At 34.4% G+C, this 15,156-nt stretch overlaps 1 protein-coding gene across 1 annotated transcript in view; it reads left to right on the top strand.

Annotated features, from left to right (window-relative positions):
• DCDC1 (doublecortin domain containing 1) overlaps positions 1 to 15,156 on the top strand; it is a 419,738-nt gene that overhangs the window by 191,212 nt on the left and 213,370 nt on the right. Inside the window, exon 10 of the mRNA XM_045808577.2 lies at positions 7,237 to 7,407. Coding sequence (XP_045664533.2) covers positions 7,237 to 7,407 — 171 coding nt within the window. The remainder of the gene's footprint in view (positions 1 to 7,236; positions 7,408 to 15,156) is intronic.

The following is a 15,156-nucleotide window of genomic DNA, read 5'->3' as shown; positions in this document are numbered from 1 at the left end:
AAAAATATTTCTGAAAACTTTCTCATAAATTTCCTAAATTAGGAAATTATTACATGCAAGTTGAATCTGGAAATTATAAAGCATGCTAACATAGGAAAAACATTAAAATTTCATTGAACTTTGAATAAGTACTAAATCTTATTTTTATTTTCCGACTTCTAGAAATGAAATTATTGTCCTAGAATGTTAGAAATGCTAACAATGTTATCTTTTATGAAGGAAAAACTGTAGTTTACAAATGTCAAGCTTAAGTGAGCTAATCATAAGCTTCTGTAGGCAATATTGTAATGAAGAACTATTAAAGCAAAGCTTCTTCTCTCCAAAGCTCATGCTGTGAAGTTGACAGCATATTCCATAAATGAAATAATAATACAAAATTGGTGTTAGATAAAAGGAGAAAATGATTTTTATGTAGGTTCCTGGAATGCAAAAGCATTTAATCTTTCTGAGGAGAGATCATGAATTTGCTAATTCCCATGTACCATTGTCAGTAAATAAAATCATAATCAACTTAAAGAATAAGGTAATATGAATATTTAAAAATTAAACTTTCATGTAATTCTCTTTTGACACTTCGGCAAGGAAATCTATCCAAGCTTTGGGGCTTTAATATTTTCTTATCATTATGATTGTCATCTGTTCTGCTAACTATGTATGATACAAAAAATGAACAGGTACAATGCATCAAATCTTCCTGAGTGAATTCAGATCTTTGAATTAGAGACCATATTAATCTTTAGGACTTATATATGTCCAAGTTTAAAGACTATATTATAAACATAGATTGGTAATCTCAGTAGAGAATATCTCATAAGAAAAATTCAACTTGAATAGTTCTAAGATGTAGTAAATAACAATTGTATACATTTAAGTTACAGTTCTCACTCATTCCATTTAATATTAACAAATTAAAAGACTAGATTTTCAGTTATAAATTAAAAAAATATTGTCCTCTACTCATTTGGAAATGTTTTTATCATAGTCAGAGAGTTTTATTACATTTTCACAGTAACTTAAATTGAATCTATCATGTATCTTGATATGGGAAACTTTAGGAAATGCAAATAAATACCTCTAGTTTAATTAGTATTATTAAAGTTATATCTATAATAACAAATTATTATTAGAGATTAAATCTAAAATACTCTAAAAGAATGAACAGATTTGATATTTTCTGCCTTTTAAATATTGTAATTATTTTGCTCTTTGACATTTTATGCAAAACTGCAGTTTCAGTGGAACTGAGAACTTGAAGTGGCCCAGGAAAATGATCATTATGCTAAATATATCATTTTAAATGCCACCTTGTTAGCAACACTGGAAATGAAAATTATCTTTTCTAGAATATCCAACAGTATTTAAGCTTATTTGGTATTTCTTCTTTATTATCATCTTAATGTTTATTTAATACCCATATACTTCAGTGTTCTTCTCATACAATGCCTTATTTGGTCACATATTGCTTGATCAGTTATGATTCAAATGTCTTTTGTTTGCTTAAAAAATCAAATACATAATAAAGGGAATATGGTGTGTGTGTGTGTGTGTGTGTGTGTAATACTCTCTAAATATATTCTATATACTATGGGAATAATTTTTATGTTATTACTTTGAAAGTTATTATATTAATCTTGATGTGTAATTTCCAGGGTTTTAGTTAGAGAAAGTAAGTGACATCAAGTTTTGGCCCTAATTCATGTATGGAAATGTGAAATCATGATGGTGAAAAGAAATGAAAAATTTGGGGGGGAATTACTTCAAAATTTATTTTGCCCACAGTTTATTTTTTAGAAAAATTGTATTTCTAGACATATTTCAAAATCCAGACTAAATATCATAAAATCTGATATTTAAATTTAGATTTCTGCTTGTCTATGGTTTTATCTTATGATCATAGACATGGTCTTGTTTTATTTCATGTAATTTTTCCACATTTAAACTGGGAATAATAATAATGTATGTTTCATAAGACTACTTTGAGGTGTGTTATATGTTAACTACTTTTTGGAAATGGTTTATTAGAAATGTGCATATAATTTGTTATTGTTGGTTTAAAAGTTATTCCAGGTTCTCTGAAAAGTAAATACCAAGATAGTATTAAATGTGTTTGTATTTTATTAGAAGAAATGCCTATGAAAGAAAATGGAGAGAGTTCTGGGTAAGGCTGGGAGACCTGTCAGACTAAAATGCAGACTTGAGCACAAGTGAAGGAGAGAGGAAAGGAATACTGGAGAGAAGCCTCTTAGACAGTGGTGCAGTCTAAGGAAAGTTTGGTGAAGCTGGTGGTGTATCCTTGACGTACAGTTGCCCTTTAGAGGAGTCCTGTGACTCCCTAAGTTAGACCTACCTCAGTATCCTCAGCCACTGATGACAACCTGGTGATGGATTTCAGAGCACAGTAGCTGGGACCTTTGGTTCATTAGGCTGCTGTGGTTAGAAGCCTGCAAAGCACATTCTCATTGCTTCCTCAAATGGTATAGTTGACATTATTTTTGTTGCCATCAACATAGCCCTATTGCCAGGTAAATTATAAAGACAGTCAAAATCTCTCTATTTTAGGTGAAGGGGTTTAAGAGTAACTTATGTTGATGAGCACGGAGTAATATATGAAACTGTTGAATCACTATATTTTACACTGAAACTAATATAACACTGTATGTAAACTAAACTGGAATTAAAATTTTTTTAAAGGTCTCTATTTTAATCACCCCTTCCTCCATGAATGTTAGACTCCTGAATAGGCTTAAAGGTGGCACACATAATGGACCTCTGGCTGGAAGCAAGATAAATCTCCTTCTGAAATATCTTCCATCTCAGAAGGGTTCTAGAAACTATTAAAAAGTTGAGAGTATTTGAAGTGGTATGGATAAGAGGTGGTACACACTTCAAGTTCCCTGGTAGTTACATTGCAGCCCATCTTTCTAAATAGAGAGATACTTAGCTTTGCTCATAGGTTCTCATTATCTTTTCTAATCTTTGTTCATCGAATATGGGTTACGTTTCTCTTTAACCTGAAAAATGCTGTACCCTTGGGGGTACTGAAAGAAAGAAGAGATTTTAGGAAATTTAAAATACCTATTTTCATCTCCCTGTCCCCTTTCTGGTTCTTCTTAATTATGTCATAAATTAGAAAGTTTCTTGGTCTTAAGTTTAAGCACTGACCTAGGTTTGAGACCATTCCCCATGCATTGCATGCCAAGATGACATTCCCAGGGTAGAGGCTGCCACCTTTTGTGTTGATTTCAAGTGATGATTTAGTGCAAAGTTCTCTGGAGTTCTCCTTACTAATATAGATGGACTCAAGGCCACATAGCAATCAGGCCAAGAGCTGAGCTCATCATTAGAAAAGCCAGGAGCTCCTCTAGCCAAAGTACAATAAACAGAATGTGTAATTCAGAACATACAACTTCAATGTGCATATATTTTAGAATGATTAGAAACAGAATAATATTTTATGCTAAATCTAAGTCATCTTGAGAATATAATAAATTCCAGGGTTACGCGAATATGTCATAAAAATATGACCAAACTACCCAATGTAGGTTTTTAAGCAAAAAACCTCTGTCCATGTTTATAGACAGGTGTGCATTTGCATTCTTTCAGAAGTTTGGTCTTTTTTCCTCATCGAATACTCATTTTTTTTGCTACCTTCTGCTCATTTGTCACTCTCCCAAATTCTGTACAAGTGTCACTTCCGTGCTGCATTTCCACGGAGAATGAAGAGTAGAATGTGTAGGCTTTCTGCTGCACAATGAGATGGTGCATTTTTTCAACATATGCATACGTAAGCCTTCTTTTGTGAATGGGACTGATAGGGTCAGATAATGTTTAAAGGGAAAGGCTTTATGTCTCTCGGGCCTCTATGTTTCCACATGGATGCTCCCACACACACATAGATTGAATTATGAACAGACCCATTAATGCTGGGATCACAAAAGGTCAAGTTTTGTCTTCTTTTACCCCTATTCACATTGCCTTTGTAGAGAGAGAGAGAGAAAAAAAGGATTTTCAGGAAAAAAAAGATTCGTGATGAAGAATTTTAAAGAGCATTTTTCCCCTTCTAGCAACATCTGTGATTTGAAAAAAAAATCATATTATGTAAAATAATTCAGGATTATTGTATTACCTACCCAATTTTGGTATATGAGTTATTTCATGTGTAGGGTTATCTTTAAGGGTAATATGTTATCAGAATAACTGGGAACAAAATGTAGCACTTTGGGGATAAAAGACCTTATGAATATGTAAAGTAACAAAGTTTTAGTAAGATTGGATGGAAATTTTACCAAAATGCCAATGGCAGGGTTCTTGATATATTTTTTCCTGTTTTGATATACGTTAATTTTTGCTAGGACATCTTTCTTGATAGTTTTAACTTATTAAAAAAAAACCCAGGTGATAATTGATGTAATTATACTTCACATACATTAACAGATAATCATGAGACAATTGAAAATAGCAAAAATGATAGAGAAATTTTTTGAAGAAACAAAGGATTCATAGTAAATGAAACTTTTAAGGCTTTCACCAATAGCCCTTTAGAATGCAAATGACATCATCAATTGTATGGTTGGTTGATTTCTGATGTCACATGAAATTGCTTATCTGTGAAAGGCTATGGATTGTGACAGTAAAACCAGTCATGTATAAAAATGTTCTCAAATCAAAGCCTGAAATTCCTCCTTTTTTTTTTTTCTTTTTTTGGTGGCTCACTATAGTATAAAGTACAGTACATAAAATTGAAGAGAACAGTATTATTGACTAGCATAATACATTGCGTAATAGTATACTTTAAAGACTACGTAAAGTTATATCTTTTTGAATCATATGATGCTGGGGCTGAGGATGGGTTCAGAGAGGATCAGTGCTTTGCAGAGATGGCATCTGGAGTCTATTTAAGGCCTTTGGTTCTTGGATTTAAATTTTGTCAGACAACTATAAGAGCAAATCACTTGGTCTGTTTTGGTCTCTAGTTTTGGTATGATACATATTATTATCCATCATTTTTGAGGATAATACTGGAGGGTAGTATGGTTAAGATTAGGCTGAAAACATTAATTTAATATTGGATCATTTATTATTTCTGTATTTTAAATGTTAAAACTTTATAGTAGAGTTAACAGTACTATGGAAAGCACAGAAATTCATTCCAGAAAGTAGAAAAGGGTTTTAATCTTGAATACCAAGCTGAGGAAGCTGGGAGCGACTGGAGGGTTCAATATGCTATTGGAGGTACATTAATTTGGTGGAGGTGGCAAGATGAATTTTAGGTGGAGAGACCAGGGACAGAGAGACCACTCAGTAGGTATCCTGGGAATTCAAGTACGGGAAAAGGATGAGGAGATGAGGGCTTGGACCAGAGTATTACTTAAAAGAAAAGGAACGAAGAAGAAGAAATATATGAATTTGGAAGAATGGTTGGCAAACTACAGCTGTAGGGCCAAATCCAGTCTATTGATTACTTTTCTAAATAAAGTGTTATTGGCATGCAGTCACGCCCACTTGTTACATGTTATCTGTGGTTGCTTTCAAAGTACAACTGCAGGGTCAAACAGTTTTGATGGAAACCTTATGGCCCAGAAAATTGAAAATATTTATTATCTGTCCCTTTTAGAGAAAACGTTTGGCAGTCCTTTATTTAAGAGAAGGATTTTTTAAAGGGACTTGATGAGAGGCACCTGGATGGCTCAGTCAGTTAAACATCCAACTCTTGATTCCAGCTCAGGTCTTGATCTCAGGGTTGTGAGTTCAGGCCCCACATTGGGCTCCTTGCTTGGTGTGGAGCCTAACTTAAACAAAATAAAAAGAAATAAAAAATAATAATAAAGGGAGTAGATGATTGATGACATAGGGACAAATAAAAGAGATATGGAAGACCAAAGAAAAATAGGAATCATTTAAATTAGCTTGTTTATATGCACATAATGCTCCTAAAGTTCTTGGGGGAAAGTTAAATGTCACTGAAGTGTGTGTGTGTGTGTGTGTGTGTGTGTGTGTGTATGTATGTGTGTGTATGTATGTGTGTGTATGTATGTGTGTGTGTATATATATATACACACATATGTATATATATATGACAATATATAATCTTGATAGGTTGAGTAGAAAAATTAATACTCAAGTTATGTGGATAATAGTACAAATTTGCTTCCATTGACTTCTCAGAATCCTCTGTGGAAGAGATGGAAATCATGGATTTAACATCAGAGTTGGGGTACAGACTGGGACAAATACCATATATTCAGTTCAAAGAGAGAAAAAGAGGATGAGGTGTCTGTACAAGGGAGACTCTTGGAGAAAGATTTCCCATTTTTTACTATGGACATTGAAGCGAGATGGAGCATCTAGGTAGCAAACAGTTTCAAATTTTTATCTGCATTATGTGAAGTAAGGGTAGGGATAGGAAAGATAGAGCAAGAAAAACAATTAAAACTTGATATGCAGAAAACACCTTGATTTAAAAAAGAAAATGCTATAATAATATAATGTGCATTAGGCACATTACTATAGGTTAGACATTGTGTTGTTCATTCTGTAATCTTATTTAATTCTTAATATGGAAAGGCTGTTATTATTCTTCATTACAGATAGGGTTTTATTACCTGCTCACAGTCTCTCAGTCAGTAAATGGAAGAGCCATGATTTTTAACCCAGTATTTCAAAAGCCCATGCTCTATTCAGAGTCATTCATAATTCTAAATGGGTCTAATTTAATCACTTTAAAGGGCCATAGATGAAGTGAATTTCTGCTTTTAATCTCTTTTGGTCACTACCATATATCAACTAGTGTTTGTGTAAGAACCCAATCTATTAGAGAAAACATAAGTTTACATAATGCAGTGTTCATATAATAAAATTAAATATTGTCAGTGGCACATATATTGGATTAATTGAAGTCTCAGGAAGATTTTATTCTGTTAAGCAGTTTAGAAGTCCTTTGCAAACTTGTCAGGTGCATGTTTCTTCTCATATCCAGAGACATTTTTTATTCAGCATTTGTAAATGGCTATCTATTCCATATTAGTGAAGGCAAAGGTTATAAATTTTCCCATAAATAAAATTAGCTGATGAAGGAATGCATATCTCTTCTGTTCTCTTTACTTGAAGATGGCTCTATACTCAAATTCTTATATTGAAGTCATTTTCCCTCCCGTCAAACTAGGTACTCAAAAATCTAATAGGTGTGACATCAACAATTACTTCTTGCTAACAACCCTTGTAATTTAACCCCTTCAGGTGAGCAGGCTGATTGATGAATTGCAGACAGCTATCAAAAGCAACAGAGGTCATCTCTCTAAACTTGGCCCCCAATTACAGGCTGAGCAGGAGCAATTCTCCTCTTATGTCTACCAACACATTAAAAGCCTTCCAGCAAACACTCTTATCCCAGGAGGCCTGCAGCTCAAGGTGGGTGTCATTTCTGTAACTCTCACTGGGTTCAGCTAGAGATGAAAACACTCTGCTCCACTTGAAGACCCTTCTAACAATGCCACTCAGCTTGAATTTCTTTTAATGTTTTCTTTCTCAAACCAGAGTTTGGCTTACAAGTGCTAATATTACCATTCAGGGAGTATGCTTTAAAAGAAAATACCTTGAGGCATTTGAAAAGGATTTATAAACTTTAAATAGTTTTCAACTCAGAAAAGTAATTTTAATGAAGACATTTAATCATGTGAACATTGCATACTTTTCCAAGAAACATGTATTTTTAACAGGAGTCGCTATGTTTTTCAGTTTAAAAAAATAACTTATTTAGAAAAATGGGAAAGGCTTTAATAATTGACAGACAGTGGCAATAGGAATTAGAGGTGAAAGGCCAGGTGACTGATTGATGTTCAAACTACATTTCCAAGGAAAAGGATCTGTATTGGATAAGTGTGACACATGTCTGAGTTCACTTGGTAAAATCAATACTTAAGAATATACTGGGAAAAAAGGTGAATTGGTTATTTGTCGGGACAAGATGGCTTAATGTCCTAGGCTACTTTTTGCTATTGCATCTCTGGAAGAGAAAAAAAGTAACTCATAAGTGGCTAAAGTGGACTAAGTACCGAAAGCTTCTGGAATTTAAATACTTTTGTTTATCATAATCGAGTATCCACGTTAAATCTGTCAAGTTAATGTTGTTCTGTGATTTTTATATCCCACATTTAAAGAGAAAAAAAGATTGAATTACTCAATGGATGGCCCTTTCCATCGAAGGAACTATTACAATTCATCAATTTATTTTGATTATATTTACATTTGAATGTAATAACATTCAAAGTAATTATATTTTGATCAGTCTTTATTTCTATAATTCTTCTTTCTTAATATTCAGTTTTATTCTATAAATATAAACTTTAAATTGCAATTATGAACATCATATTTTCTATCTATAATTCTTTAAAATGACATTCCCATATTTGCATTTGGAATGAGAATACTACCATTCAAAAATTGACCTTTGGGGAAATGTGATTCCAAAATAAACATGATAATTTATTTTCCATAGTCTACTAGTCAGTTAAAGGTTTAGGAAGTGATGTTCAAGGCATCAAGGTCAAGGGTTCCCATCATCCAGTAGCATTTTTCTTTTTCAGATTTCTGACTTGGTTACAGATCTATTCCAATATTTTTCAAAGTACTTGCTATTGATTAAGAAAGGAGCTAAGTGAGGGAGCATGGTTGCCTTAATACCATTTATCCCCACTCATTTGTATCAGCAATCATCATATGTCCTGGAAAAAAGAAAAGTTTTTTTTTTCCTCACAAGTTTGATGCATATTTCTGAATAATTTTTATCATGTGTTCACATTAGCACATGGGCTTGATAGCAAATATTTAACTTTAGGATCTGAGTTACTACTGTCATATATTTCTTTTTTAATATGCTTCATAATTCTTTCCATACTAGCAAACAGAAGAGGAAATGTATATATGCAAAGGAGCCATCTTCTTGTGTTTGTTTAGACTCACTGTGCTGTCCAATATAGTAGCCCTAGCCACATGTAGCTATTTAAATTTAAATTAATAAAAACTAATTAAAATGAAAAATCCAATGCCTCCATTCATATGCCCATGACTTTCCTGGTTGTAGTACTGAGAACCTCACATCCAGGAAACCTCTCAGTCCCAGGCAAGACAGTATGGTTGGTCACCCTAGTCTTATCTGAGATCCCTCTCCCTATTCCAAGACATCCTCCGTCTTTATCATTCTTCTATGAAGTTCTCAGCTTTTTTCCTTTCTCCCCAGTTTTCCCCTTTGGAACATCCAATTTCTCTCAGACAATAAATTCCTTTTCTCATATTCCAAGAAACCTGGACATCGACCCTATCAGGCTTTAGCATAGACCACTGGTCTTTCAATCCTGGCTGCCATTTTAGAATCATCTGGAGACCTTTTAAAAAACATCAATGCCCCTACCTCCAGAGGTTTTTTTTTTTTTTTCCTTTTTTTAAATTTATTTTTTTTTTAGAGAGATACTAGAGAGAGAGCATGCAAGTGGAGGTAGGGGTAGGATATAGGGAGAGGAGGAGAGAGAATCTCAAGCAGATTCCCTACTGAGTGCAGAGCCGACATAGGCCTTGATCTCACAACCCTGAGATCGTGACCTGAGCCTAACGATCAACCAGCTGAGCCACCCAGCATCCCCAGAGGTTTTGATTTAATGGGTTTGATAAGCTGAATCTTGCTTCTACTGGTTTGAGACTGTTAATTGTTGAATTTTCAGGAATTTCTTGAGCCAGTTGCTAAATACAGCCATAATTAAAAATTATATAAACTTAAAATTAAGTAGGTCACATTAAAAACAAAGGTAATAGTCTTCACTTCCTAATTATTTTATTATGTTTTACTATTACCTATTCTCCTTGGAGTTACTTATGTCTATCGTGTTTGTTTCATCGAAACACTATATAATGGTGTGCTACTGTGCATTTCTTTCAAAGTTTGTATTCAGTGATGGCTTGTAGTAACTTGAAATTGTTGGGAATACATGTTTGGACTGATGGAAAAGAAACTGAGATCCATAGTTTTCCTCTTTCTTTCTTTCTTTCTTTCTTTCTTTCTTTCTTTCTTTCTTTCTTTCTTTCTCTTTTTTTTTAAGATCTGTAGTTTTCTAAACCAGTTCTTATATCTAAAATAGCCAGATAGTAGTGATAAGAACGGATTAGCAAAGTGTATCCCAAATATTCAGAATTGGAAATCTTAGAATTGAGGCCTTTTCCTGTACTTCCTCCTTGGTGGGGAGAACTTGCTAATTCCAACAGAAGAGATATTGAGCAAAGGCCACAGCATACCATCCTTCGTTAATTACAGAATCAGTTGTTTCTGTTGTCTGGCCAAACTCTAGTTTCCCATGGGGTTTGGGTGAGCTGCCCTTCCTTGGAGCACCATCTCTAATGCAGTTACCTCTGACTTATTGTGGCCAAGACCATATCTTTTCTGGTTATGAACAACTTTATCTCCCCTTATGGCATGTCCTATGTAGAGTGTTAGATGATGTATCAATAAATGAGTATGTTTTCTATTTATAACTCAAAGGCACGGCTCTAGTAAAACTTATTTTTCCCCTTTTCTATCCATTTTGATTAGAAAAGTGCCTGATTAATAAAATAAATTGGAATGATCATCTTTCTAATATTCTGTGTTTGAAGATCTATATCACTCTGTTGAATATGTATGTATATGTATATTATACATCTATGTTTATACGCATATGCACATATGTGTGTGTATATATATATATATATATATATATATATATATATATACACACATATCCATGGCTCGGCTTTAAGAACCAAAATAATTGATTGTATTGTCATCATCTTCTAGAGCAGTGGCTCTCAACTATGGGCTGAAGGCCAGATGTGATTCAAAATCCCCTGGGGTGGTTTTTCATGTTGTATATGTTGTCTTCATCTCTTCACTGAGGTTCTCTTCCTCACCGTATCTTTCATTGATAACTTACAAATAGGAGCTTTTGGTTAGATCTTAACACCAGCAGGTCACCTCTCAAAAGGACACACTCTTTCTGTATTCCATATTGCCTCAGTCCCATTTGTGCAATTACATGGCATGATACAGTACTGAGTTTAAATGGACATGTAAGACAAAAGACTGAGAACAACCTAAATGTCCATTCCTGGTATGGGAAAATTCCCTGTAAAAAAAATTGAAAACATAACAACATTAGGGGAATTTTAAGAAAAAGTTATGTCACTCATAATCACGTTATTCGTTATATTACCATTCTCACTTTTGCATATCATTTCCATATGCACTCATTTGCCCTATGTAGTCATAACCACAGTGTGCATTTTTCTTTTCTTTTCTTTTCTTTTCTTTTCTTTTCTTTTCTTTTCTTTCTTTCTTTTTTTTTTTTTTTTGATATTCTGGTACACTCTCTTGCCTTTACATCAGAGGACCTTTTAGGTTGATGTAATCTTATTGTTTTTAGCTTTAGTAGTCACACTCAGTGTACACCAGAATTTATGAAGTCCTTCAGGTTTTTGGAGTTATTGCTTACTAGTCCAAATTTCACTTACCTTATATCCTCTGTCAATGCCACCACCCCCAGCCACTTTGAGAACATCTGCTATAGCCATGGCTCAATGACTTCTGTTTTTCCAGTCCTGTTCTTTCTTGCAACTCCTCCTCTTTGTCCCCATGGAGATGCTGTCAGAAATGTTCGCGTTTCCCTGGGAGAGCAGGAAAGAAAGGACTGATAGGAAAGGGTATTAGCAAAGCTTTAAGGGATGGTGGGTGGAAAAACTAGAAGGAAGTTGGGTGATTGTGACAGAGAATTGATGAGCAAGAGTGTGGGATGTGTGAGTGGGTGGAAGACAGCACGGGGGAAACGAGTGGAAGATGGGTACAGGGAAGTCTTTTCACTAGAATTAGTGCTTTTCACACACAATTGGTCAATAATGCTCTGTGGGTTGTCTTCCATTTGCTGTCAGTGGAGGCAGATCCAGTTTCTGTTAGGTCTAGAGCTTATATAATTTGGGGGAGAGGAACTTATTTAAAATTAGGCCTGAAAGTGGATATTTATTTAGATTGAGAAAGTAAATCACGGCAAATTAATGGAGGATTGGAGATTTAGATCCTTTCTACTGAGACTTTTTAAAGTTTTTCTCAGAAGTACTTACATGGAAATACCCTTAATTGCTAGGGAGTTGCTGGCTTCCCCTCTCTATTTATGATAATCTATAGCTCGCAACAACTTCCAGTACTCTCAGGGCTGGAGCAAGTGAGGGTCCTGAAGCTTAATCTTCATTAACTTTACATGAATCCACTCTGGTTGTAAGCAAGGGAAATATGGTGGAATTTAGTAACCAAAACAAAACAAAAGATTCAGACGGCTGTGATTTGGAGATTTTTAGCCTTCTTATGTTTATATTGTTTGGTTATAGTGTTCTCTTACAGCATAAAGAAATTTAAGCTTTGTTAAAAGGATAATTCAGGATTTATTTTTAAAAGAATATCTTTGTCCAGCATGTAGTTCATCTTCTGGGTAGTATGGTATGCATCTAACAATTTGTTTTCTGCCAGTGACAGAAAGAAAGACGATTTTCAATGAACAGTACAGTAAATCCTCACTTTATCAAATATATACTGCCTGCAAGGCATTGTCCTAGGTACTGTGGGAAGATGCAGAGAAGCCTAGAACACCCTCTTGGCCCATGCCCATGATTATTTTCATACAATTAGAGCCATATGACACCTTTTGAAGATAATGAAATCCATGTGTGTGTTTTCTCAGCTTTTTACTACAATTTTATCATTCTAGTTCATGGGCTTGTTTATCTGTAGAAAATGGGATAATTTGATAACAGAAAAGATACTTTTATCTGCAGTACCCTCTTAGCCTTCCATATGCTTTGGATATCTGAATTTGGATTTAGATATTTGAATTTGGAATTTATTCTACGAGCGGCACAAGAGCACCATGAATCCATTTGAGATTTCTGTTCTATTTGGTGGTCATTTTTTTAAAAAAAGTTTAAAGTTTTCTAACCATAGGTATCAGTAGAAAGTTTATTTAAATATTTAGGAATCTATGGAGCAGTTAAATGAATAGAAGGAGACAACTTCGATAAAATAGTGGCAAGATTTGTTTCTTGAACAGCCTCATCACTGCATGTGTGTGATGTCCTTATTTCCATTGTACAGCCCTTGATTTTTGTCTTTCTGTTTAACCCACTTTTCCCAGATATGTATTTATAATCCCTGAGCTGCTCTGTTATTTTACCTACATCATTTGAATAAACATTGGAAAAACAAATTCAGAATATGCGTTAAGTACAGATACTAAAACATTCCAAGATGACATTCATTTTCAAAGGAATTATGACAAAAGTGGAAAAAATGAAATATTCAAGGTCATTGTTATGATTTTAAGGACATTCCTTAAATGTTGGGCAAAATATGATAGAGATAATCAATTTTTATATGTGGATTTTATCATTGTAGGCAAGTGTTAGACTGCTCATTTTAAAGGCAAAGAAACTTGAGATCCTATGAACGCCTTCCAACATCTCATGGGATAACTATTAGTAGTAGGCACAGAAACCGCTCATCTACCCTACTTTCCATTCTTTCTTTCTTTGCTTTGCTTGCTGCTTGCTTCCTTCCTCTCTCTCTCTTTTCTCTCTCTTTTCTCTCTTTCTTTCGTCTTTCAACTCTTGGGGGAGATGCCAGTGTATTCACCTCAGCCTATTTCCTGACAGACATTTGCAGCCAGATGTAAATCTCTGTGTGCAGGAAGATACAATCTTTCTTTCCTAGACTAGCTGAAGAGAAAAACTGCGTCTGTATCAAAATCAGGGAAGAGCAATTGGTCGGGACATCAGCTCCCACGCAGAGCTGGTTGTAATGAGACCAGCTTTCCTTGCACAGTCCTGACAGCCTTGAAGGTGCCCAGAGAATTGCCAGGTGGGCAGTCAGCAGGGAAAGTCCACAGGCCAGAGCTGGATTACTGTCCCAGCAGTTACACGGACTAAATGCAACCACTGAACCTTGCCGCCGTAGGCACGCTCTCTCTCTCGGGGAGATTGTCCTTCTCCATAGCAGTTAATTTGTTTTTACCTCTCAATTAGCTTTTTCACAGAGTGTTTGAGATGCTCAAGTCGTTGAGATTCTCTTCCTACATATGCTCCCGTCCCCTGGATTACCCACTGACATCTATGTTAGCCCAACTCACCATGAATATTACCAAGCGTCAATTCATCATCTGAACATAGAAATGAATACAGATTTTCTAATAAGTGCAAATGAAGTGATACATTTACACCTACTTAAGATTCTACGTACAATTTCAGTAATATTTTATGATAAAAAATGGATTACTTATTAAAATAAAAACGGACTGCCATAGATGGCAAACTTTTGTATAAGTTTTAATTACCCAGAGTACTTATTCATATTAAGGGGTAAATTAAATTTATAGGCATATTTGATATATTCTAAAAAGATACTGAATAGCATTAAAACATGTACTCTATCCAAAGATGAAAGTATGATTTCTGAGGCTGGGAATTTGGGGAAGTCTGATGATTTAGCTCATGTTTAATCTTAAGATGTTCATTTCCCCAAGTGAAATAGAATTTGGGGGATGTGACTGTGTTTTTCTCATCAAAAAGAAGCCCTTATTTTCTTTGAAAAGAAATATATTGAGCCCAGGAGCTTCCAAAAACCTTTATTTACCAAGTTCTGGTATATAGCATATCGTATTATACCCAACTACTGACAGGACCTACATACATGATACTTTAATCCCAATTAAATACAATTTTAGGCACTAAATTAATTTAGACAAAGTGAGATTCTTGTTTCATTTCTTCTTGAAACATCCTCATGTATAAAGGGCTTATTGAAATTACTTATTAGGACATGACAGGCAAGCACATTTGCCTTGCCACTGTCATCTAGATAATTTTGAACGTTTTCATATCTTGAATTTAGTGAGAATTGTAATTGGATACAAAGAAAATATTTTTGTAGACCATTCGCCTAGTTTTAGAAATTTTACTTTGTCAATAGACTTAGAAAAATGGGATGGGAGAGAAGATGTTTTAAAGAAATATTATAACAAAACAATGAAATGTGACTTTATCTTTTTAAAAAGATTCATTTATTTCTTTTAGAGGGGGGAAGGCCAGAGGGAGAGG

Source organism: Ursus americanus, chromosome 24 (genome assembly GCF_024610735.1).
Source record: "Ursus americanus isolate L20-20 chromosome 24, mUrsAme1.1.p, whole genome shotgun sequence".
Taxonomy (NCBI): Eukaryota; Metazoa; Chordata; class Mammalia; order Carnivora; family Ursidae; genus Ursus; species Ursus americanus.
Note: the sequence above shows the minus strand (reverse complement) of the source record. Positions and strands in the feature narration are given on the sequence as shown.